Source organism: Abramis brama (genome assembly GCF_963993115.1).
Source record: "Abramis brama genome assembly, chromosome: 4".
Taxonomy (NCBI): Eukaryota; Metazoa; Chordata; class Actinopteri; order Cypriniformes; family Leuciscidae; genus Abramis; species Abramis brama.
In genome coordinates this window covers 5,920,077-5,943,413 of record NC_139966.1, presented here as the reverse complement: position 1 = coordinate 5,943,413, position 23,337 = coordinate 5,920,077, and the positions used below count along the sequence as shown (strand labels likewise).

Sequence of the window (23,337 nt, the reverse complement as noted above, 5' to 3'; positions counted from 1 at the left end):
TATGTGTTGACCTCTTGTGGTCCAGGTGTGGCCTCCAGGAGGTAGTTGGAAACCGTGGATCTACATGACGACCAAAAATTCATTCTCAGGCTTCTTTCACCTGTCAGTATTGTCAGTCAACGAAGACATAGATATGGCAATAATTTTGACCATAACAAAATTTGGTCAGAAAGACGATGTAGAATATTCATCCTGCCCAAGGTGGTGATGTTATTGTCACGGGGTGATGAAGGCTGGAACCTTTTTTTTGAGAACTTGTTTCCCCCGGGGAGCGCTTCCGCGGTGACACCAGGACGGTTCCGGTTTCCCACCTGAGTGTCATGGCGGCGGGCGAGGCTTGATGAGGAAAACTCGCGGCAGGTGTGAGAGGGGAGGATACAGGATGGTGATTGGGACATGGAGGAGGAAGGTGGCTCATAAAAGGACACTTTGGCGGTGAGGAAGGAGGGCAGGAAGGCACGAGGAGAGAGGATATGTGGCTGCGGATGCAGAGGGAGGCTGCGAGAGAGCGAGAGAGACAGAAGACTTCGGCTGGATTGCGGGTGTAAGCCTTGGGTGCACCGTGAGTCTGTTGAATTGCAGTTTTATTGTGGAAATGAGCACGAGTGAAATCTTACAGTGTGTGGTGGATATGTGAGTGTGGGAATTGTTTCTGCTGTTCACTCGCACTCACAGCTGTTCATTAATCTCTTCTCTACCTGAGCCCTGTGAAGTTACAGCTGCATTGGTGAAATACCATTATCCTCCATTCTCTGTCTGGGGCTGGAAGAGCCTGCTAATGCTGGAAGAGCCTGCTAATGCTGTGAGTTACACGTATGTTCATTCCTCTCTCTGTCCGAAGGTGCTGAGATACGCGAAGAGAACGCTGAAGAAGAGAACGCGGAAGCTGTGAATTGTGTTCATTCCTCTCTCTGTCTGAAGGTGCTGAGTTATGCAAAGAGAATGCTGAAGAAGACTTTTTAAGATTGTTTTTATTATTTAATAAAGAGCATATTTATTTTGAATTCTGTGTCTGCCTTCTCCCTTTGTGTCCACGGCTAGCTCCTCAGGGGCGGCACGCAGGCGAAGGGGTGGGCGGCCCCGCTGGCGCTCCACCCCGACCTGTGACATTATTCTTCTGGCACCCCTAGCCAGTTGTCACAGCACCCACTTTGGGAACCACTGCGCTATACAACAATACCCTGTCGTAAGCTGCCTCTTTGGCTAGGCTTTGTAATCAATCAAATCTCACAATTATTATTCTTATATCAGAAAGAATGCTCACCCTCTTGTAGTTTTCCTCAAGGTGACACATACTCAAAAATCCAAGTTCCAGTCAGATGATTGTAATAAATGTTTAACAATATTTATTAAAAGAATCAAAATGAAAAGGATACTTGTTACAGATTATAATATGAGCACTAATCTAACAGAGAAATGCTAGCTAGGTTTAAAGCTTCTTGCATCCGAAAACTGCTGGCGTTCCGGATTGGAGATTGCAAGGAAGAGCAAGTGAGTATTGTCCAGGGCCCGGTTTCCCGATAACGCTCACTCTTAGCCTGCTAAGAAGACTCGAAAGATATATCTTACCAAATTTGTTTATTTTCCTAAGTGTGTTCCCCAAACTATACCTTAGAAAGCTGCTTAAGATATACCTTCTTACGTGCGACGTGACCCGGCGCTGTCCGTGGCGATGGTGCTGAATTGTTTGAAATCGATGGCTCGAGAATCAATTATTCTCTCGTGCAGGGCTGTTTATGTGAGAAAGCGGTGATCTTTATAAATGAAGCACTTCAGAAATTGCAATTTATTAAGATTATTGGATATTATAAAAAAATAATCCAAACTATAATAGCCTATAATAGCCTAGCCTACATATTTTAAAATTGTAACATATAGAAGGTACTAATTTGGCCAGGGATTTTTACGCGGATTGGGTGAGAAAAACACTGATATTATGGATTCGGACGGCACTAAAATCACCGACTTACCCCTGTAAATGTTTAAAATACCGGACGAGCCCATGAGAAACAATATTAGCGTCCGAATAGGACTTAACTGACAGTAGCCTATGCTTTCACTGGCCTTTAAAAGAGCATTTTAATTCAATTAATAATATTGTATAATAATATAATTAAAAATCTAACAACAATCAGTGTAATGACAATTTTATTCTATGCATGAAAACACTTGAATTAGCCTAATTTAATACTGTCTGGGTGTATTAAAACTTCAGAATTATATTCGTATAGACCTGCAACAGTGATAAGGTAAAGCTAAGAGTGGTCCAGACAAACCTTACGAAAGTGTGACTTACAGAAGATATACTTAGCGTACGAACGTTTCGGGAACCGTCCCATAAGGTTAAGAGAGAGGTTAAGGAATAGGTTAAGAACTACTTAGAGATAAGAACGCTTTGGGAAACCGGGCCCAGGTCTCTTCTTTTATAGTCTGAATTCAGAAAGAATCATATTTACTGTAAGGCACATGACTGCTTATTTCAATATCACATGTACAACTGCTGATCCCAGCTAGTGTAGTCCTGCTATTTCTGTACAAGCATGACTCTGTCCAGTCAGTGGCTTGTTTCTCCATCGACACAATAGTTCCTTTGTATTTGTGGACAATGACCCTTGTCACTGCTCTCGCATGTGACTTGAGAGAGACAGAGATGGACAACGACTCCTTCATTCAACACAATATTTTTATATGGTTATATGTTTCAGCAACCCAGCCAGCTCATCAGTGGCATTCTTATTTACAGACTTCTTATTGTGACCCTTTCTGCGTTGACGTTGAGTTTGAGGTGTGGATGAAGCGAAGGAAATGCCGCTCTCAGGTGGAGCCTCGTGACTCCGCAGGACTCCATGCGAAAGTGAATGAAGGCAGCAGCCATGGCCTTCTGTATGTTAATCTTTTATTTGCTATTTGATCATTTGATGCATTACAGTCTGGCACATTAATTATTGACAAATAAGTCTGCAGGGGATGCTGCTGCTGCAAAAAAAAACAACTACATGTCAAAAATTAAGAACTCAAACAAAAACACTTCATTTTTAATGTCTATTCCTGTTGTTGCCTTGTTTTGAGCTGCCTGGCTGTTGTACGCACACCTCCACAGGTTCTGATTGGACTGGGAGGTGAAAATCCAGACTTGTTTGAGCCGAGAGACTCAGTTTCTGTCGGTATTTGACCATGTCACATGGAGGCATAACATCGCTTAGTTCCAAACTGTCGTTGATCTTCTTCAGCATTTCAAACCTCTCCTTACCCTTCACTATATATATACATCTCCCCTGAGGCTCAGCTTGGCCTTTTTGCTGTCCTCCAGTCGAGACGTAGATGAAGACTAAGATGGAAAAAGATTACAGTTTTTGCATCAGACATGAAGATCACATTGGTGCTGAAAGGTCTTTTGCTGTAGCACATCAATAGGAAATCAGTTTAAAGGCCAGCCCATCTTTTAAGATTAAAATATAAATCTGCGTGGTTGCGCTGTCTCTCTCTCCGCGGGGCCTGGGCTGTCTGTATCCAGAAAGCCAGAGCATCTCCCTGATCTCCTCCTTGTGGTTAGAATGGCATCTCCCTAAAATTGTCAAGATGACAGGAACCAATGTAGCAACCTCACAAATACATAAATGGTGTGTTACGTCCCAGGACGTATGCATTTGTGTTTTATAATGTGTAAGTGTCATTCATTGATTTATTGAGTGTGTGTGCTGCCAATGGACCCAACGGCCTGCTGGGAGTTGTAGTTTTGTTGTACGGTTTGTCCAATTTCTTGTGCTCCTCCCTGTTCTAATCTATGTGATGGGACCTACCAGCTGTTCCTCATCAATGGCAAGAGGATCCAGTATTTAAGCAGAGCCGGAGAGAGAGACTGTGAGAGATTTCTTCTCCCAAGAGCCTGAGACTGTTGGTGTTACCAGACTCAGAGTGTTGCTCTTGTTGGTGTATGTTAACCCCCTGAGGTCGGCTATCGCGCCGGCGCGATAGGCTTGTTTTTTTCCGTATGAGTGCAAAAAAAAAAAAAATAATAATAATTTTTATCTAATATGCTTGTGTTATACATCAATCTATCCTGTTAAGTGTGTATATTTTTTTGTGTACACTCACAATAAAAACAAAGCGTTGTGCTTTTCGCCAAATAAAGAAAAATAAACATGATGCGAGTTCTGCCTCCTCTCTGTCAGTGTAGTCCATTCAGAAACGCGTCCGTAAATGAACCATAACTCAGCGAATACTCAGTCAAACAGGCATACAGACACACAGGCATGAAGCTTGAATTCTCTCCTTTTAAATGAAGTAATATATATAAAAAACAAAAATTCTCAGCTTGTGAAATCTGTATTAAAAGAGAGCGATTCCAGTCGAGCTAATTAGATCTCATTCACATGTAATGTGACCCTGCCCCAGAGCGCGCGCGCTATTCAAACGCAAATGTCTGAGGCAATCCTGCAAACTGTCAACGCCCCCATATCAGCTCGAGAAAACACATCAGATCATTGTTTTTTTTTTACACAGTCTCGCAGCGCTGTGAGGAATAATACTATAATGGTAAATTTACCTTAGATGTACGAGGAGCAACAGATCCGAGGCTATGGAATAATGTAGTAAGTTTTTTTTTTTCATTCTCAAGTGCGTCGCGTTTCTGTGCATGAATGAATGAATGAACGGCAGAGATGCCGCTGTTAACCACAACTGGCAAAAGACGGTTTCAATTTGAATCGTTTCTGTCTGTGAATGTTTCGCTTTTAGCAAACTGTATTGCTATAGGCTACCGAGTAAAAATCGAGTGAAATATGTTGAAATAAAATGCATTTGTATAAGCAACGTATTAAACTGCAAATTAACATTTATATTTCTTATTATAAAAACGAAAGTTACTATGTTACAGACATATGAAAGACAACGCTCATTGATTAGTTTTGAATAGATTATACATTTTCACTGTAAAATATCTGCCACCTCAAATAAGCTTTTGTTTGACAATTTTTGCTCATATGTTAAATATAGTATGTTTTGTCAAAAATAAAGTAATCAAATAATATGTTATAGTGTTTATTCCAATGTAGCCTAGGCTATATTCAAGTAATGAATCCTTAACTTTGAAATATGTATGATAAATATATACTTTAGTTTTTACAAATAAATATTACACTTGAATTGTTGTTGTAATTGTAACCTTTTTAATAATAAAAAAAAAAATACAAGGTAGATGTAAACAAACTAATAAAAGGTAAATATAAGCCTTTTCTTTAAAATAATATTTTATTTTGTTTTATTAGTGACAAATTTGGGGAGAGGATAAATATTCCAAAACTGAAAATACAGTATGAGAATTAACTGCACAATTACTAGACATGTTTTCCTTTTCATATTATAGGCCAATACTAGATGCTTCCAACTGTTGCGACGCACTAAATATGCATGATCGTTGACGCCCACTCCGCATATTGACTTTCCAGACAGAAAGTGTTTTGTTAAATCAATGTACTGTGTTATGTGAATGATTAGGCAGGATAATTTTCACATACTTTTGAAGAAAAAACACATGGCAACGACATCCATTAGTCAAAAGTCTTATTGACACATATTTACTATGTGTTTTGTGGCCTTATTTCAGAAAATGTAGTTTTTTAAAAACCATGCATAAACATTATTCTCTCAAAAATACAAACATGTACATGCAAGTTGTTCACATATTATGGTAGCCCTGTTTGTGCTAAATAGAGTGAATTTACACCTTTGCCATTAATATGTTTATAAGCAACTGAAAAAAGCACAAATGTCAGGGCATGTCAGAACACATCTCAAGGACCCCAAAAACCCCTCAGACCCCAGAGGGTTAAGCTTAAATGTGTTGATATGGCTGTAGTGGCAGCTTTGAGGTGTTAAGCTTAAACCAAGGTCAACTTAAATGTCTTGTGGCTGTAGTGTACAGCTTTGAATTGCTTGCCCATTATTGAGTGTTGGAGCAGTAGGGAGTGGGCACCATTTTCTTTTCTCATTTTCTCCTGTTTTTGTTAGTTAGGAAGTAAGGTAAGAGTTCTGTTGTTTATTTGCTTATTGTTGTAGGTTAATTAGATTTTCCTTCTATCAGGTAGTGATCTTTTGTTTGTTGTTTTGGCTTTACCCGCTCCTGAAGGAAAAGCTTAATTTCTTTTTTTTTTCTTTTGGAGTTGTATATTTAGGATTCTTTCACTGTATTTATGTAATCACTTGTTTCTTGTAAATAAATGTATTGTAAACCTTACGTTGTGTATTGTGTGCTGGGACACAGATCTGTTAACTTTAGCTTTAAAAGGTTACTTCCCTTTTGTCCCTAGAACATACCAATTGGGAACGTAACATGGTGCATAACACAAAATGGCAATTATTACAAACAACTCAAAAAAAAAAAAACACGTTGTACATGTCTGAAGTGCACGTCACACCTGGCAGAAGTCTGTCCAACCGCTGTAGTCTATGCCTACCCTGGGAGACGTCCGTGTGCTCGTCTTCGCTTTTGTCTCCAAGCTGCTCATCATCATCCTCACTTGTGCCAGACACAGATAAAACTTACACAAACAATATAACTGCAGAAGAGGCTGTTGATATACAGATGGAATAGTAGCATTTTTGATGACTCGCCTGGTCCACTGTTGACATGGTGGTGAAGGACGGGTCAGTGCTCTCTACTGAGACCAGTAGCGTGTTCACTACACGGACACACACATGCTTTGTCCAAAATCATACCTGCTTTCCCTGGGCGAACGGCTTTACTGGATCATAGGAATTAGTTTACCCTTTTAGCATCTGAAAACGCCCTTTCCCACAGACCTGAACAAAGATGATCTCATCATAATGAGCCAGTGAGTTTAAAAATAAATAAAATAATAAGTCGTTCCTGCTTTCCCTGGGCAACTGGCTTTTCTGCCTTCAGGATCTGGCAGCATACCTTAAAGGGATACTTCAGGATTTAGCATTAAGCTTTGTATTAGTAGAAAACCTGTAGTATTTTCGAATTACCGTGCTTTCCACCCTCATATCCCCCTGAGACGAGAGATTTATGTATTTTTTTTGTCTGGAAAAAATCCTCCGATGACGCAAAAATCGTCATTTTGCGTCATCGGAGGATTTTCTGGCCAGAGGCTAAAGACTACAGCCAGTAGGAGGAGCTGTTCCGCATGTTTTCAACCCGCCCATAGAGGGATCTCACTCACAGAATGTACACACAGTGTCAGCTTTGGAAGCTAAGCTAGCAGGCTCTTGTTCTGTGGAGAAAACTGAGTAGTAGGAGAAAGCTGAGTAGTAGGGGTTACCATCCTCCTTTTCCCGGACTCGTCCCGAGTCGAGATCGTTCAAAATGTCCGGGATTCAGCTTTTGCGTTCTGCGGTCGCCATTCATTGTTTAACGTACATGCACACCTCTTGTTTCAATCTAGCTGAATTCATTCCGATTGGTGAGTCTGAATGTAGTGTTTATATGAACGCTAAACAAGTGATCGGTTGATGTGCGTTTTACCATTGCTAAGAAAATTGAGACCCGGCGCGTCTCAGTAATGACGCCACCGACCTCGCGCCGTTCTCCCGCGGCCGTCAGCCTCGTCCTGCTCGCCACAGTAAACATGATGAATAACGACTGTAGAACGCAAAAGCCGAATCCCGGACATTTTGGGCGATCTCTAAATCACGGGCAGGCTCGTCACGGAGACTCGCTGGTAGCCTAACCTTCTTGTTGTTTTCAACTGCACTCTCTAACCGGTAGGAGTGGCCTCCTAGGGCAGCGAAGCAAGTGCATTCTGGGAGTTGTTGTCTTTCATCCACATGAGCCAAAAATACATTTTCTGGCTTTTCTCAGTCTAGAAAGCTCCGAATTAAAAAATTTCTTCACGTTTTTTTCTACATAAATGACCTATTTTAAATACACATTCATCTTTCCAGAGGTGAAGTATCCCTTTAATAAAAAACACACTGACGGTCCGTCACCATCGAGCACAGCGTGGAGCACAGATGGTCGATGTTACACAGTGACTTCAGGATCAGAACTTTCGACTGGATGGTGCAGTCTGCCTCAACATAAATTTACTTTAAGACTGTATAAAAACGTGCTGTCTAAAATGCCTGTACAAAACTTTTGCATTTCTACAAGCATCTTCACAAGCTTCAGATCACATATACACATATTACACATGCTCTTTTCTCTGGGCTGTGCCTATGACCTGAATATCACAACTGCACTGAGAAGTCAGCAAATACAAAAACCTCATCCACCAAACACATGGGGGTTTTCATACTTGCCCTTATTTATCATCTTGTATCGTTTAAAGCCCTTTGAAGCTGCACTGAAACTGTCATTTGGACCTTAAACCGTTTGGGTCCCATTGGAGTTCATAATATGGGGGAAAATCCTGGAATGTTTTCATCAAAAACCTTAATTTCTTTTCGACTGAAGAAAGAAAGACATGGACATCTTGGATGACATGGGGGTGAGTAAATTATCAGCAAAAGTTTTTTTTTTAAAGTAAACTAATCCTTTAAATGCCTGGTTCGACACACTTCAGCCACTGGACCCAGGCTTCACGTCGCCGTGTTCGTCAGTAACGTTAACCTGCACCAGCCGCTTCTGTGTCATCTATGTTATTCCTGTAGACTCCCTCTAATTGTCAGCAGTAAAAAAACAACAACAATGAAAACTATAAAAGTTTGTATATGAAATAAAATGCATATATAGAATGTGTATAGGTCAAAAGTATTGTTTGCTGGTACATTATACAGCATGTCTGTCCTCTGGAGACTCATAGGGCCTCTTTAAAGCAAGTAAAATTGGGATAATTGGATAAGAAAAAACATCTCGTTTCTGTTTGAATTAACATTATTTTTCTTACCTAATTGGCAGATAATTCTGCTTGCTCACTTAATTTTGATTAATTCCCATGGAAAACAGTACAAAATATGTAACGTTATTTTAATACTTAAGTAAATGGATCTTGATTTTAAAAAAATGTTTGATATTTGGACTGGAAACAAGACAAATATACTAAGTAGGAAAAGCTTTTCTTTTTTTTTGCACTATCCCCAAATGGTAAAGGGAGATTGAAATTCGATTCATCTCTTTTTCAGAAAACAAGATACATAATGCATATCTAGTAAATGGTTACTGATTTAAGACTTTTTTTTTCTTTTCTAGTTAAAAGATTAAATCAACATGAAGCCATAATATGAATAAATAAAATATGGTATAGTTACAGTTTGAGTAAATGACATCCATAATATTTTATTGTAGTAAAGCTATGCCTGGATCAGCCAACACAAAGTTTTGCGTTGTGAGTGAGACCTCGCAAAGATTACACCAGTATTAGCTTTCTCGAACATTACATGTTTGCACTACGCCTGAAACTTAGTAATCAACATGCATTTCTGTAGGACTGTCAAACATCATCTGTTATCATGGTTTAGTTGTATTTTAAAACACTGCTTTTCAAACATTGCTCCTAAACAAAATCAGTTTATGTTGTTTCCTTTGACTTAGGTATGCAGATTTGATTAGGTGTGCTCTAAGGAAGAGAACTATTGTATTAATTATTCTTCCCGTGTGGGGCCCACTAACAGAAATCATGTAGTAAACAAAACAGCTAGACGAAAGAGATTTATAGTCCTTATGCCACTAATGTCTGGGAACGTATGGCCAAACTCAGGGCCATATAATACATGTGCCTCAACTTTTACTACCCTAACTGAAGTAAAATCTAGGTCAGCACTGGGTCTTATCCATATTAACATCCGTAGTTTGTTACCTAAATTGGATATGGTTCATATCTGGACTAGAAACACAAATGCAGATGTTACAGTAATAACTATTTTAGTAAGAAAACTATTTTAGATAAAGAGATCAGTATCACTAGTTACAATGTTTTTAGAGCTGACAGACCAAAAAGGGGCGGGTGTTACAATTTACGTTAAATAATGCTGAGACTATCATGCTACTCTCTGAATCAATAGTTAAACAGCATGAACTATTAGCTCTTAATCTGTCTGTTTCAAAGACATGTCAGCTCACCATAGTGGGTTGTTACAGACCTCCATCAGCCTCTAGCGATGCTTTATCCTCTTTGATGCACTCTCTGGGCTCCTTGAACTATAAAGAATTACTACTAATGGGTGATTTTAACTTGAATTGGATGCACCAGGTATCTGATGGTTTTAAAGCGTTCTGCAACACTTATAATCTTTTTCAACTGGTGGATTGACCTACCAGACCTAATTTGACATTTTCTGAGAAATCCACATTATTGGATCTTGTTCTCACAAATATTATTTAAAAAATTAAAGTTAGGAAGTGAAGTCTTGCTTTTCATTTAATGCAAGGAAGAAGCTTGTGTCTGCGACTTCTTTGCCGATTCTTGATTATGGGGACGCATGGTTGTGCATAACGCCAGAATGACCTCTAGTATAACTTCATCCTCGCGTCAATGGTGAAAAAGTATTGTTTACCTTGTAACATAAATCTGTGCTGTGACGGATCACAGGTGATGAATAGTTTTAAAGGCGCAATTTTTTAAGCTATATAAAAAAAGGACACTAAATTTTAGATATTTTTAATTGCTTTTACTTTGTACACATTGTAACGTTAGCCTAATCTGATTATGCTGGGATAGCTGATTCCAAGGGTGACTTTACCTCCTGACATCTGTCCTGAAGTTTTATTCATTTTAGACGTATTGTTTATTATTGTCATGGACAAAGTCGATAACTGGAAGCCACGTTAATCTTGGAATAATACGGCCACCGTAGGAGTTAAAACGCCCTCGGAATTGAGAGGAACAGAAACTAATATTCACTGGGTAGTCATATTCAATTTCACCGCTAGATGGGGGTAAAAATCATACATTGTAGCTTTAATGACTTGCAAATTCTTCTGAGATTGTACTTTTAATACCAATTTATTGTGTGCTGTATTGTTTTATTGTTATATGTGTGTTTGAATAAGTGGGCCGCCTATCTTGGCCAGGACACTCCTGTAAAAGAGATTTTAATCTCAGTGAAGTTCTCTCCTGGTTAAATAAAGTATAAATAAGAAATATTTGTTCATAGACTGTTTGTTCTGTTCAGAGCTGGAGAACTGCTGGAGAGTCTGAGTCTGTAACGTGGAGCGCTTCTGTGTTTCAAACGGCCTCTAAAGACATCCATCCTAACAGTATCTCCTGAAATCCCAAAAATAAATCAGATAAATAAAATAAATCAGATAAATAAATGTAATCAAAATAAAATGGAGAACAAGCCTATCGCGACGTTTCGGCATATACCTTCTTCAGACAGGCTTGTAAATAAATGTAAACAAAAAAGATAAATACAGGGAAAATATATTTTTATATAATAAGAATATATTTTATAATATATACAATATATTTTACTAATGAATCTGTTTTAAATAGTGTTCTTTTTTAAAATTCGATACTACAGAGCGATCGTCGTGTCCGCACATTCAACAAGTGAAGTTTGAGTGAGAGTGAGCGCGCGCATTGCGCGCCCCCTTAAATAGACTGACGTTGGAAAAGTTTTTTTTTTTTTTCTTCTTTCGAAAACCGGCTAAACTAAGCTTTAAACAGTCAAAACAAAAATCCAAGTCGGCGAATTGTTAGTAAATAAGTGAAAGGACAGATGTATAAAAGGATTTTTGTGAAAAAAGTTTAAATGAAAGAGTTACACGATGTTTTAGAGTAATTAGGTCACTCTCTCCTCCGCACATGGTCGAGCAAGAGTGGAGAGACAATGAAACAACAGAGTCCACGAGGGAAAATGGCGATATAAAATCGAATTCTTGTTACATTCGCATGGGAATGGTATGTACATGTAGCCAGGGTTGTGCCTAATCATGCTGATGTGAACATATTTTTGTCTCTGTGTTGTGCATGTTGTTATTCATTTTTAAATTAATCGACTCATGGCGACGACATCGGATGACGTCACGACCATCGTTCGTCGTGTGGAATGTGGTTTTCCTCGTCATGAGGGAAAATATTTATATTAGATCAAAATATCGAGTTTTAATGCCTCAAATCATGCTATACATATCCTTAACATCTCAATCATCTAATATTCGTGTAAGATGGATCATATTTTTAATTCTGGATGTTGTTTTTGATTTTAAATGTGTTCCTCAGAAGGAAAAGAATTAATTTAAAATCAACCAAATTAATTTTCATGCCACAAACGGCGTATATTATATATTTAACTGATATTCAGATGGGATGAGTTATATTTTTAACTTTGAAGGGGACGATATCGTATGACGTCATAACAATCGTTCGTCGTGTGAAATGTTGTTTTTTCCCCACAAAAATCCTGGTCCTTTTTAAAGGAAAATGAAGATAATATGAAAATGGAAGATTGAAGAGCACTTACAGTTCTTTCATCTGTGAAGATACTACTTGAAAACAGTGTAGAAAATATTGCAAAACCGTAAGACATGTAGATGGAGTAAAATAAATAGTTTAAAAAGAGAATCCGTGTAGTATTTTTTTTATGTATGTAAGGATTCATTCTGTAAAATATTTTAATGTAAGGATCAAATATGAGTGTCCAGATAATGAAAAAGGAGACTTTTTAAGCTTTTCAATGAAATATTTTTATTATATGATCAAAGAACACAAAATATATCAATTTATGAAAGATTTAATCAGTTATTTATTCAAGAAACCCTCTTTTGGGTCAAAAACTTGTATCATATTTATATGTATGTGTATATTTACTAATACATTCCCTTCTCATGTCAGAAAAAAATCAGGTTTTTCTCTGATAAAACTTTTTAATAAAAATAAATACATTAAATGTTTTTTAATCACATGAACTTATAACTTATATTTCTGTTTGTGCAATACAAACAACAACATTGCTTTGTCTTCAGTCAGTGCTTATAAACAACTTGCATACAAACAACTATTTTGTTGCTGTATATAAAATGATTTATTGAATATTTTCCAACACACTGCTCTATTTTGCTGCAACCCAAAGACTCTAGAACCCTTCATGATTTTTACACAATAAGAAATATCATGAATAAAGGATAGAAAAGAGTGACTCATGACTGAATGTGGCTTGCAAAAACTTCTTAAACACTGTTTGTGGTTTTAAAGAAAAGTTATGGGGGCACGTGCACTGCAAACAAGGTCCGACAAGGGCCGGTCCAAAGCTCAGAGACGGAGGCACTGGCTGGTTAGGGGAATGAGACGTCCAAGGCTCAAACCTAAGGTCTAATGTGCTCTCTTAATAAATTAATGAATTAAATAATTGGATTAAATTATACCACTCAAAAGGGGGTAAGATGACCCGGGGAACCCAACAGCGGGCTTATGAGTCCAGGGAGAATCCGTTAAGGTTGCAAAATTCAAAATGTAGAACAATATTACAAGAGAGTGAATATAAAATTCAGAAAAAGGGTTAAGAGAACCCGAGCTATGATCCGAAGGGTTCTGTAAACCTAGAAGGAAAAAGAATCTAAAATTTATGTCTCATTCAGTCCCCTCGGGTATCCAAACGTTTAATCCATCTACTCTCGGCCCTCAGGCGTTCTTTCAGGGACCATTGTGGATTTGTTTTTGGACATTGTAACCCACGGTTCTGGACTTCAGAAGAGGAGAACTCGCTCACTGTGTTAGAGTCACTGCTCCCATGTCTTCAACAGAAAATATCTGAGATGGAGCTGCTCACTGACACTTCGCTGATTGTAGGGCTTGATGATCTTGATGGAAGCTCAGTCTGCATCAACATAAATTTACTTTAAGACTGTATAAAAACGTGCTGTCTAAAATGCCTGTACAAAAACTTTTGCATTTTTACAAGCATCTTCACAAGCTTCAGATCATATATACACATATTATATATGCGCTTCTCTCTGGGCTGTGGCTCTGACCTGAATATCACGACTGCACTGAGAAGTCAACAAATACAAAAACCTCATCCACCAAACACATGGGGGTTTTCGTACTTGCCTTAAACGCCTGGTTCGACACGCTTCAGCCACTGGATCACGGGCTTCGTCGCCGTGTTCGTCAGTACTCTCTAACCCTTACCTGAGTTTGTGTATTCAAACTGGCCAATCAGAACTCATTACACCAGCCCACTTGCAAAGGTGTGAATCCCACCCTGGAAAGACAATAATAGCTTATGTGTATTTTTCTATTTGTTTCAGTGTGTGCACAAAGACACAAGCAGTGACAGCGGTGTGGTGACTTCAGGAGCAAGTGATGTGGTGAGTAGAAATAAGTATTCATATAAAATGCTTTGTCATTCGGCCAAATCTTCATCTTTATTAACTTGATTTATAACAAATTAAAGCTTGTGGTAATATTTAATTTATGTTTTCAATGTTTTATTCTTCCCCAAGGCAACAACTGTGATTTTAAGCCGCACTGACAGTGAACACACGTCCTCATCGGAGGAGGTCATATTCCTCCTCCTCCTCGTCCCAACAGCCCCAACCATCCGCCCCATCTCCTCCACTACCTCTTCCTCATGAGGAGGATTTAGATGAGTACTTTGCAGATGACGAAGAAGAGGATGTGATTCCTTGTGTGTCCACAGGTCGCTCACCACAAGACGATCATGGCATTCGGGGCGGCCCAGATCGTCCTGACAGAGGAGGGGTTTGGGTGGGTGCAGCGGTTTCTCCGGGTTAAGGACCAGCTGCCGGGCAGACCCACGGCCAAGTACCTTTTCTTCACTTCGACCCAAAACCCCTGCAAGAACCTCAACAAGTCCATGGGCCTTCCCGGCTGCCCCACCTTCACAGACGTCTGGACATCCATTGCCAGTCAGGTAAGTGTTTCGGCGGTCTTCCGGGTGGCATTGGTTTTTACTTTTCTCTGTCTCTGTCTTTCCAGGTAAAATTCACCCAATCCAGTGATAACTGGGAGAAGCTCTCAAAGTTTATGTGCCACAACACGTGGACAAGTTCTACGTCACGAACTTGACCCCCCAGCAGGCCATGGAGCACCGCCGGCTCTGGAGGGTGCAGAGAGGGGCTCCCCGTTAAAGGAAGATACTGCCCAGAGATGCTCTCGATAAAACCAGCCAATCCGTGGGCTACTAAATTGTCCGCTACAACACTATAGACTGTTCCTTTGACAAACTTTCCCGGTTTTGAGCAGAAAACACCATGCTCTTCTAAAGTGGCTGTAATATTTTTCCATAGCCATATACCTCCATCGTCACTCTTGCACAAAACCGTCAAAGAAATTAAAGATAGTGCTGAATGAGAGCCTGGTAGCAGGTTATTCTGAATCCAGTTCACACTAAACCGTTTGTGTGTTTTTCTGCGATGTACCCAGGGGATTATATAGTTTAAAATCATTGATGTACAATGTTAACCCTTAAACAGGCAAGAGTTGAAAATAAGCAAAAAGTCATTTCATGTATTTTTTTTTTATATCATCTGGACTCAAGTAAAACATATCCAAAAGAATTTGAAATATTTGATAAATTTTTGATTTCATGACTCCCAGCTCACGTTGCCTGATTAGGGTATTAAAAAAGGACCAAGTCTTTAATCTGTTAACTGTTACTGGCCCACTTGCCACTGCATTTTTTAAATAATTATATCCTATACATCTTCTGATCTAATGTTGATTATATATATCATTCAAAATCTTACGAACTGAAGATTCAGCCTGTGAAAACCGTTTTGAAATCGGACCTTGTGTTACCATAAAAATGGTACTTAAACCCCTTAACTCTCAGCCCCCTTTTTGAAAATGGACATTAAAATGCACTATTTAAACTTAAATGGTTGTAATTCAAGAATTATATAGACCTATATATTATAGACCTAAGTTTGGTCTTGTTTTAAAGAAGATACTCAGCAGATTATTGCTGAAGTGAAAGCACTTTAAAAAAAAATGAAAGTATGAAAAAGTAATGGATGTTTAAATTTACAGTAAATCAAATATACTGCACTTAATGATTTTTAAATTCAGAGTATGACTTTAATATTTTCCTGATTATGTTTGGTGTATTTAAAAAAAATAACTATCACAAAACATATGCCTGATAATTATAACCACATTATGTTAAATCAACACAAACATTTACTTTGCATATTCATTATATACACGTGACTCCTGTCATAATCATAATCCCATAAGTCATAAGTCATAATCCCATTTATTTGATCTTAAATTGTTTTTTAAAGTGCATACGATATTTCTTATAGATATGGCAAGTTCATCTAACACTGAGAGTACTGTAACTGGACACATCCACCAGGTGAGCTGTATCACCTGGTGAAAACAGGGCCCCCCCCAAAAAATTGTATTATTTTTTTTTGGATGCATTATTGAAAAGCTGCATCTCTATTAAAAATCCAAAGTCTGGAAACTTTTTTATAGGCCATTCTATATATATATTACAATTAAGCTAATTAATTTATTTTCCAATATCCAAATATGATACTAAATACCACAGGGAAAAGGGCTTCTATTTGTTACGTGCTGTTTGCATTTAAACATTGTACATTTAAAACAGGACACGCATTAGCGGAATAAATGTTAGCCAATACAAACATATTTTTAGAAAACAGTTGACAATGAATAGACAGGAGTCCAATAATAGCATAACGAATCACTTATTCTAAAAATAATATAAAGTATAAGTTCCGAATCCGACATATAATGAGGGCTGTGTTAACAGTAAAACGTCCGTCATTTAACGAATTTTAAAAGCAGGGATGGATAATACAAAATGCTTTTTGACAAAAAAAATCAAGCAAGAACATTTAAACATTTAAACTTAGCCCGTCAATTTTCATTTTACAATGATCTTCTCTCTCTGTGTGCGCGCGTTGTGTTTGTAAGAGAGCTCGCGCAGCACTTATACAACGGCACTTTTTAAGTAACTAACGCGCTAGTTTTCATACAAAATAAATATGTAACATAATTAACACAATAACGTAACACATAGGCTACGTTTCTCAACACTGAGAATGAATGAATAAATAAACGCCTGTTTCTCCAGACTCGCGCTTATCATAGATAATCCACAAATCACAGCACGACTTTCATAATCACTAACGTTAAGCCATAGCGATTTCAAGATTTATAGTTCAGCATTACTTGAGCATTTTATTATTTGCATGACTGAATGATGTCTTCCTCTTTTCTGAGTGACCATGAATAATTTAACGGAGAATTTTAAGATAATCCATGCGATCTGTGTGATCATCGAATCCATAAGATTAAGTTAAGTCAACAATCAACTTTCCACATCGACCCCAGGCCGTTTACCTTCAGGAGTCAGAAGTACCGCGACTACAGTACTGTCCTCGCTTATGAAATCAGTCAGACGTCGGCCGCGGGAGTGGAAGGGGGATCGAGCGGGAATCTTTATTGGTGTCGATTTTCAGTCTCTTTTTAATGATAGGCCTTACGCATCTGTCAATCATCCCCGCTTGCTGTTTGGGGAATGAACCCAGCGCTATGATTGGTCGAACTTTTCTTCTTTTGCTGTTGCTTAATTTGAGGACAGCGCATGCACAGAGGCGTCACCAGGTTTTTGCGTAGTTTAGAGTGACAAATCGTACCAGCGTACTTTGAAGTCAAAATGCGTATCCGCTACGCAAAATGCATACAGGTTGGCAGGTCTGTTGATTTGGTGGCTTTAATGATTTTGTGACTGGGATTGTTTATGCAAAAAGTTTGTATAAAGAATTTGAAAGGTAAAATAAGAAAGATATTTTAAGATAAATAATTTAACTTTTGAGAATGTGTTGAGTCGATGCTATCTGTTTTAATTATGCATTTTTGATAAAAGTTTTTTTTTAAAAGAGGTGGGAATAAACAACCATAGACTGTAACACAAAGAACCATTTATATATGAAGGGTTTATTAGTATAATACAATTATAAAAAGAAATGTTACTAAACGTAAAAAAACTTTAAATAATCTTATTTTTAGACTGTGTGTTTTTACTCTTTAAACTGTATACCAGAAGAGTAACTATATCTCCTTTATCCATGCAACTCCTAGGAGAGCCATTAAGCTGGAAAACGTGGAAAAAAAACTTCACAGCTGTATTTCTGGAAGGACAGACATTCTTTTCACACACCATTCAAAAATATTATGTGTAGCAGATGTCGGGTTCACTTTTAACACCCAAAAAGAGGATCCAAAAATTGTTCCATTGGAGCATATTCTAAAAACCAGCTCCCAATATGAACAAGTACATTTTATAACAAAATTAAGCATTTGTGATGCGATCTGGGAAAACCCACCACATGGTGAAATTTTACCTATTACAGGTTTTGATATCATATGGAAGCTGGTATCAAGCCCTTTCCAAATCTGTTTTTATTTTTATCATAGCTTGTTGGTAGCAAAAGTTATGTTTATCTGAAGTCGGCCGATCGCTATGATTTTCTGGAACAGAATTTTGAGAAAAACAGGTTTAATTAACGGTCACCGTTGGGACGTCGCGCAATTGTTATAAAACTGCGTGACGTTATAGTTTAAACAGGATTGGCGCGAAATGCGCACTATACACATTCACTGTACATGTTATGTGGTTTATTTTAAAGGTAAACTATCTTTGTAGTGTTAAGAGACGGACAGGTGTATGGGATATACGGCGATTGTTTTTTTTTCACCTCTGCCGGGCGTTAGAGAAAATGGTCGCATAGAATGCATTAGAGAAAGAGAGTATTTTCAGCTTGACACTATAAATCGCTGTTTTTCTGCACTAAACAAGGGAATTTTGCCAAGATATTTTCAGAGATAAGAGAAAAGATGTTATAGAATAATAATTTAATGGAAAAAAAAATTTGACAAAAAAACTGACATTCAAACTATTTTCGAATTTACTGAAAACGGCCCAGCGCGACATCCGACGGGTTTTCCCAGATCGCATCACATTTGAATTTAAATTGATGTATCTATTTTAAATGGATGTAATTCTTCACACTTTACCTAATCATTAACCACTAACTAATAGAGATCCCCTTATAGGAACTTTGATGCCACAATTCTCAATATAATATTACTGAAATTGAAAAGAACAGCTTTAACATACTCTATTTTACTAATGTGTGTAAATTTCTCTTTCAATAGCTATTACTCCATGTGAAAATTGCTCAGCAAGAGATTGAGGGACACAATGTCATGAGGGATGGAACTTTTCTTGCACAAACCAGTCTGGGGCGAGCACTGCCTTCACATTGGACAGTGGTATAGTATGTCAAACATCTCAGTGAGACAGTATGACCACAAACCATGTCCGAGTACGACAAAAGACACTGAGTTTACAAGCGTTCCATCTCAAGGCACTGCAATCTTTGTTCCCACCACAACCTCAGTCACTCAAAATGGTAAAATAATTGGCGCACAAATAAGAAACACTTATATCTTAAAAATCTATATCATTAAAACATCCCATGAAAACATGTCACCATCCAGTTCAAAAATAGTGTCCAAAATGTCAAACCCAATTCAAATCAACTGCAATAGAAGTTAAAATATATGGAAACCTAACTCTGGCAACATTTTTAAAGCAAAAATTGCCAATAGCATTGTTATCGCACTTGTTGATGTAAAACGCAGCAGATCTAATGATGATATTGTTGATTGTCTGCTTGAACTACCAGAAATGAAAGTCACGACACACAATGAGTTTATCATCAGAATTGAGCCTAAAGCTTCACTGGAGACCAACACAACTGCAAGGACTGATGACACTACTGAAATGAAATATTTTTCCTTTCCACTGTGAAAACACCGTTTGTATTTCATTTAGTACTTGTTGATTAAATGTCTCCATGTTCAAAATGTATAGTTTATTTTTTAACATGTGCCTTTATTATATGATATCTATGGTAGCACATGCTAAATGGGTTCTCCGGTCAAAAAAGTTAAGGTTGAGGAAAGTAAAGACGTTATTTGTGGATATGTGCACAATGTCAGTCCTGTGAAAAATGCATCTCGGACTGGTAACAACTTTTTTAATGCAGTTTTTCAAACCAGCCGCGATGACTTTCATAATGTCGTTGTTTTCGCAGCAGAGAAACGGACATCTTTTTTGCAGGCAAATAAGACTAAAAGCCCAGTGAAATTACAAAAAATCAAACGCTGCGTCAGTAAGTATCTATTCGCTTATTATGTAAATATTTACGCTTTTATTTAATGTTACAGTTTATTAACCTGTGTATTAATTTGGTTGTTTTCCCAGGTAGAGATGGTGGAGAATCTGACATCCAGTGCGGTGACTCTGCCGACATTTCTGTGGTGCCCAACCTCGGCTTTCCCATTAAAAACCCACCGGTGAAATATTAGACGATTGCCGAGGTGAATTAATGGCCCTGAAGCAGAACGTAAGAAGTTACTGATTTGTTTTGCTATTAATTTAGTAGTAATTTGGTTAAGTAGGATATATTGAGCGTCTGTATACGTGGTGTGATTGGTTTAAGCAGGATTGTATTGATTTATGTAAAAGTAGGCTATAAACAGCTTCTTTTAGGTGGTTAAGCTTATAGTTTGAAAGCATTTAGTAAGTTTAAAATGTTTATATAAATGTCAGGGTTTATCAGAGGAATATAGAATGTAATGTGAGATTTGAATGCGTTTTTTTTTTTTTTTTTGCGCAACTAATCAAAACGTGTGCAGTGAAAGCTCTGTCTGCTCGAGTGTTAAAAGCTGCGTTTACATGGACACTTATAATTGGATTGACGGCTCAATCGGACTAAAAAACCTTCATGTAAACACCTTAATCGATCTGATTGAGCTCGATCCGAATGAAATTTTCGGATTGAAAGGGGTGGTTTATCCCTTTTGTAATCCGATCGAGAGAACATGTAAACACTTGATCGGATTTAAAACCGAAACTGAAAGGACTGCGCATGTGCAATGACGTTAACTAGCGTAATGACGTATGACGCGCAGAACGAGCTGTTGTTCCTGTTGAATAGTCATATTAATAAGTTTCCCGTCATTCTAAAATTCTCATTTCACTCATAAACGCACACATCAACCCGATTACTTTATTTATCATTCATGTAAACACCTTGTTAGGATTCATCAATCGTATTGATTTCATTCCGATTGTGTCCATGTAAACGTAGATATTGTAATCAAACAATGAAAGACAAAGAAAAACTAGTCTTGACCTAGTAGGATTTTTTTAATTGTACATTGAAAGGGTTTTTATTTTTTTATTGATGACTATTCAATATCTGTAATATTTACTTTATAAATGGCTAGGCTAGAATTAACAACAGTCCCTTACGATTTTGGAAAACCCTGGTCTAATGCATAAAATGTAATTTTTTTTTTTATCTGTAGTAATGTAGGCCTATTATTCAGTGCAGTATTAATCAGACGGTGCAGCAATTCAGTGTGTCTCATATGGCATGAATCGGCTTCATGAATTTTATGTCACCCCACAATTAACATTTTCTTTTTAATTTTCTTTCTGCAGGTATAAGATGGCCCCTTTTACTAGCCAGTGTGTGCGTAGGGCTGTTGGAACAGCTGCACAGAAGGTCTCAGACTTTGTTGCGTTCGTGGAAAGATTTCGGTTTCGCTGGAGGGTCTGCCGCCATCTAAAAAAACAAAGGATCGAATCAGGTTTTTCAGAAGACCGTGTCTTTTGACTAGTGGAGGGCCTCCCAGTACGCCCAGAGAGAGAAATATCTGCTGTGTAAGTCTCCGAATCCATCAATACAGCATTGACACGCATTGACTCAACACAAACTAGGCCATTTATTTAAAGTGACAAGTGACTCGCATGAGTAAAGTTATTTAATTCTGTCTTTCAGCACATTTCACACTCCGCAAGCCTTCTGCAGCAAAGGTGGCAAGGGTAACTGCACAGGAGGGTTGGAAGGTGAACTGCCCAAGGCAGGAGGACATAGAAACGGCTATGGAGATCAGCCCCAAAGAAAACGGTTAAAGATAACAAGTTTGTGATTCAGTGTGTGTCCGAGCAGACCTGGACGGGGCTGGCCATCAAAGACTTTGGTGCAGAGCAAGGTCTAGGTAAGAAAATCTTTCATTTATCTTGTAAGGGCAGAAGAAACAAATGTACATTTTAGCAGCCATGAACTACATGTAATGTTTATTCATTAACTCAAATGTAATGTTCTCTTTATTATAGGAGTTGTCGCAACCTGACGATTTTGCAAAGACGACATTGTGATTACCATGGCAAGGTAATCACAGCTGCAGAAGGGAGGGCCATTGTGCAGAGCCAGCAGGACGAGCCAGGTTACGCTTTCTTCTTTAAAGCTGGACAGAGAGACCTGTGCATCGATGCCCAGACCTTCCCAGTGCGAGTGCCACCCTCATGCTAACACTTTTGGCAGAAGAATTAATCATTCGTGTAAGCTGCCCAACCTGAAGCCGTTTCATAGCAGGATGCAGATAAATGGGGAGGACAAGGAAGTCATCTTGTTCAAAGCACTAAAGGACATCAGTGTAGGCACCCAGCTTAAGTTCGACTATGGTGTAAAGAGATTCTTTCCGGGGAGAGGGCCTGAACCTGGAATGGCTGGAAGACTTTCATTACAGCAGAAGATTTGAAACGGCATCAGAGGATCCACACTGGAGAGAAACGTTACAAGTGTTCACACTGCAACAGATTATTCCGTCGCTCAGATCATGTTAAATCTCACGAGAGGATCCACAAATAGATAATAATGTAATAAATATTTTAATGTTCAATAATAATTCGTTAAAAAAAATCTTTGTTAATAAAAAAAAAAAAAAAATTTGTTCGTTTTTACTTTTGCTTTTTTGTTTATGCTTCACAAAGTCATTTATAAATGTATATACATGTATAAAAGCATTTGTGGCGGAGGGAAATATGCCACCGCCTTGTGGGGGAAATATTCAGCACTATACTTAGGAAGACTGAGTGAGCAACAGGATCCTAGTCCCCCCACCCAATGCTTTCAGTCTTTGTACAACTGCTAGCCTTGTTGTGTGTGGGGTCTATCGTGTTGCACTGTGTAATACTCAAGAGTCTGCGAGGTGGGCTTCAGGATTTACTCTTTTTACAAAAACATTAAGTGCATTTCAAGCCATTTTATGTAGTGTACTTGAGTAATGTTCAAGTAGGTTTTAAGTAGACTGCTGTAGTAAGTATACTAAGATCATGTATACATCTAGGTGCACTAATGCAATACTACTTGGGACTACACTGTTTGATATACACTACCGTTTGTTTGTTTTTGGAAAAAAACAAAAACAACAACAAAAAAACACTAATGTTGTGAAATAGTATTACACTTTAAAAGAATGGGTTTCTATTTTGACATTTTAAGATATGAAATAATTGTAATATGTATATGTTGATGTTTACACTCGGTTAGTATTTAAGTCGTTAACCGTTGTGCTG

The 23,337-nt window shown here is 38.1% G+C and overlaps 1 protein-coding gene across 1 annotated transcript; it reads left to right on the top strand.

Annotated features, from left to right (window-relative positions):
• Positions 1-11,717: 11,717 nt before the first annotated feature.
• Positions 11,718-22,676, top strand: LOC311082002 (uncharacterized protein). The gene is made up of 9 exons (XM_084112752.1): positions 11,718-11,804; positions 14,153-14,212; positions 14,348-14,778; positions 19,059-19,175; positions 20,003-20,080; positions 20,173-20,314; positions 21,418-21,639; positions 21,758-21,977; positions 22,096-22,676. The coding sequence occupies exons 3-5, from the start codon at positions 14,566-14,568 to the stop codon at positions 20,051-20,053; spliced, it is 381 nt and encodes a 126-aa protein (XP_083968878.1). The 5' UTR covers positions 11,718-11,804; positions 14,153-14,212; positions 14,348-14,565; the 3' UTR covers positions 20,054-20,080; positions 20,173-20,314; positions 21,418-21,639; positions 21,758-21,977; positions 22,096-22,676.
• The last annotated feature ends 661 nt before the right edge of the window (positions 22,677-23,337 follow it).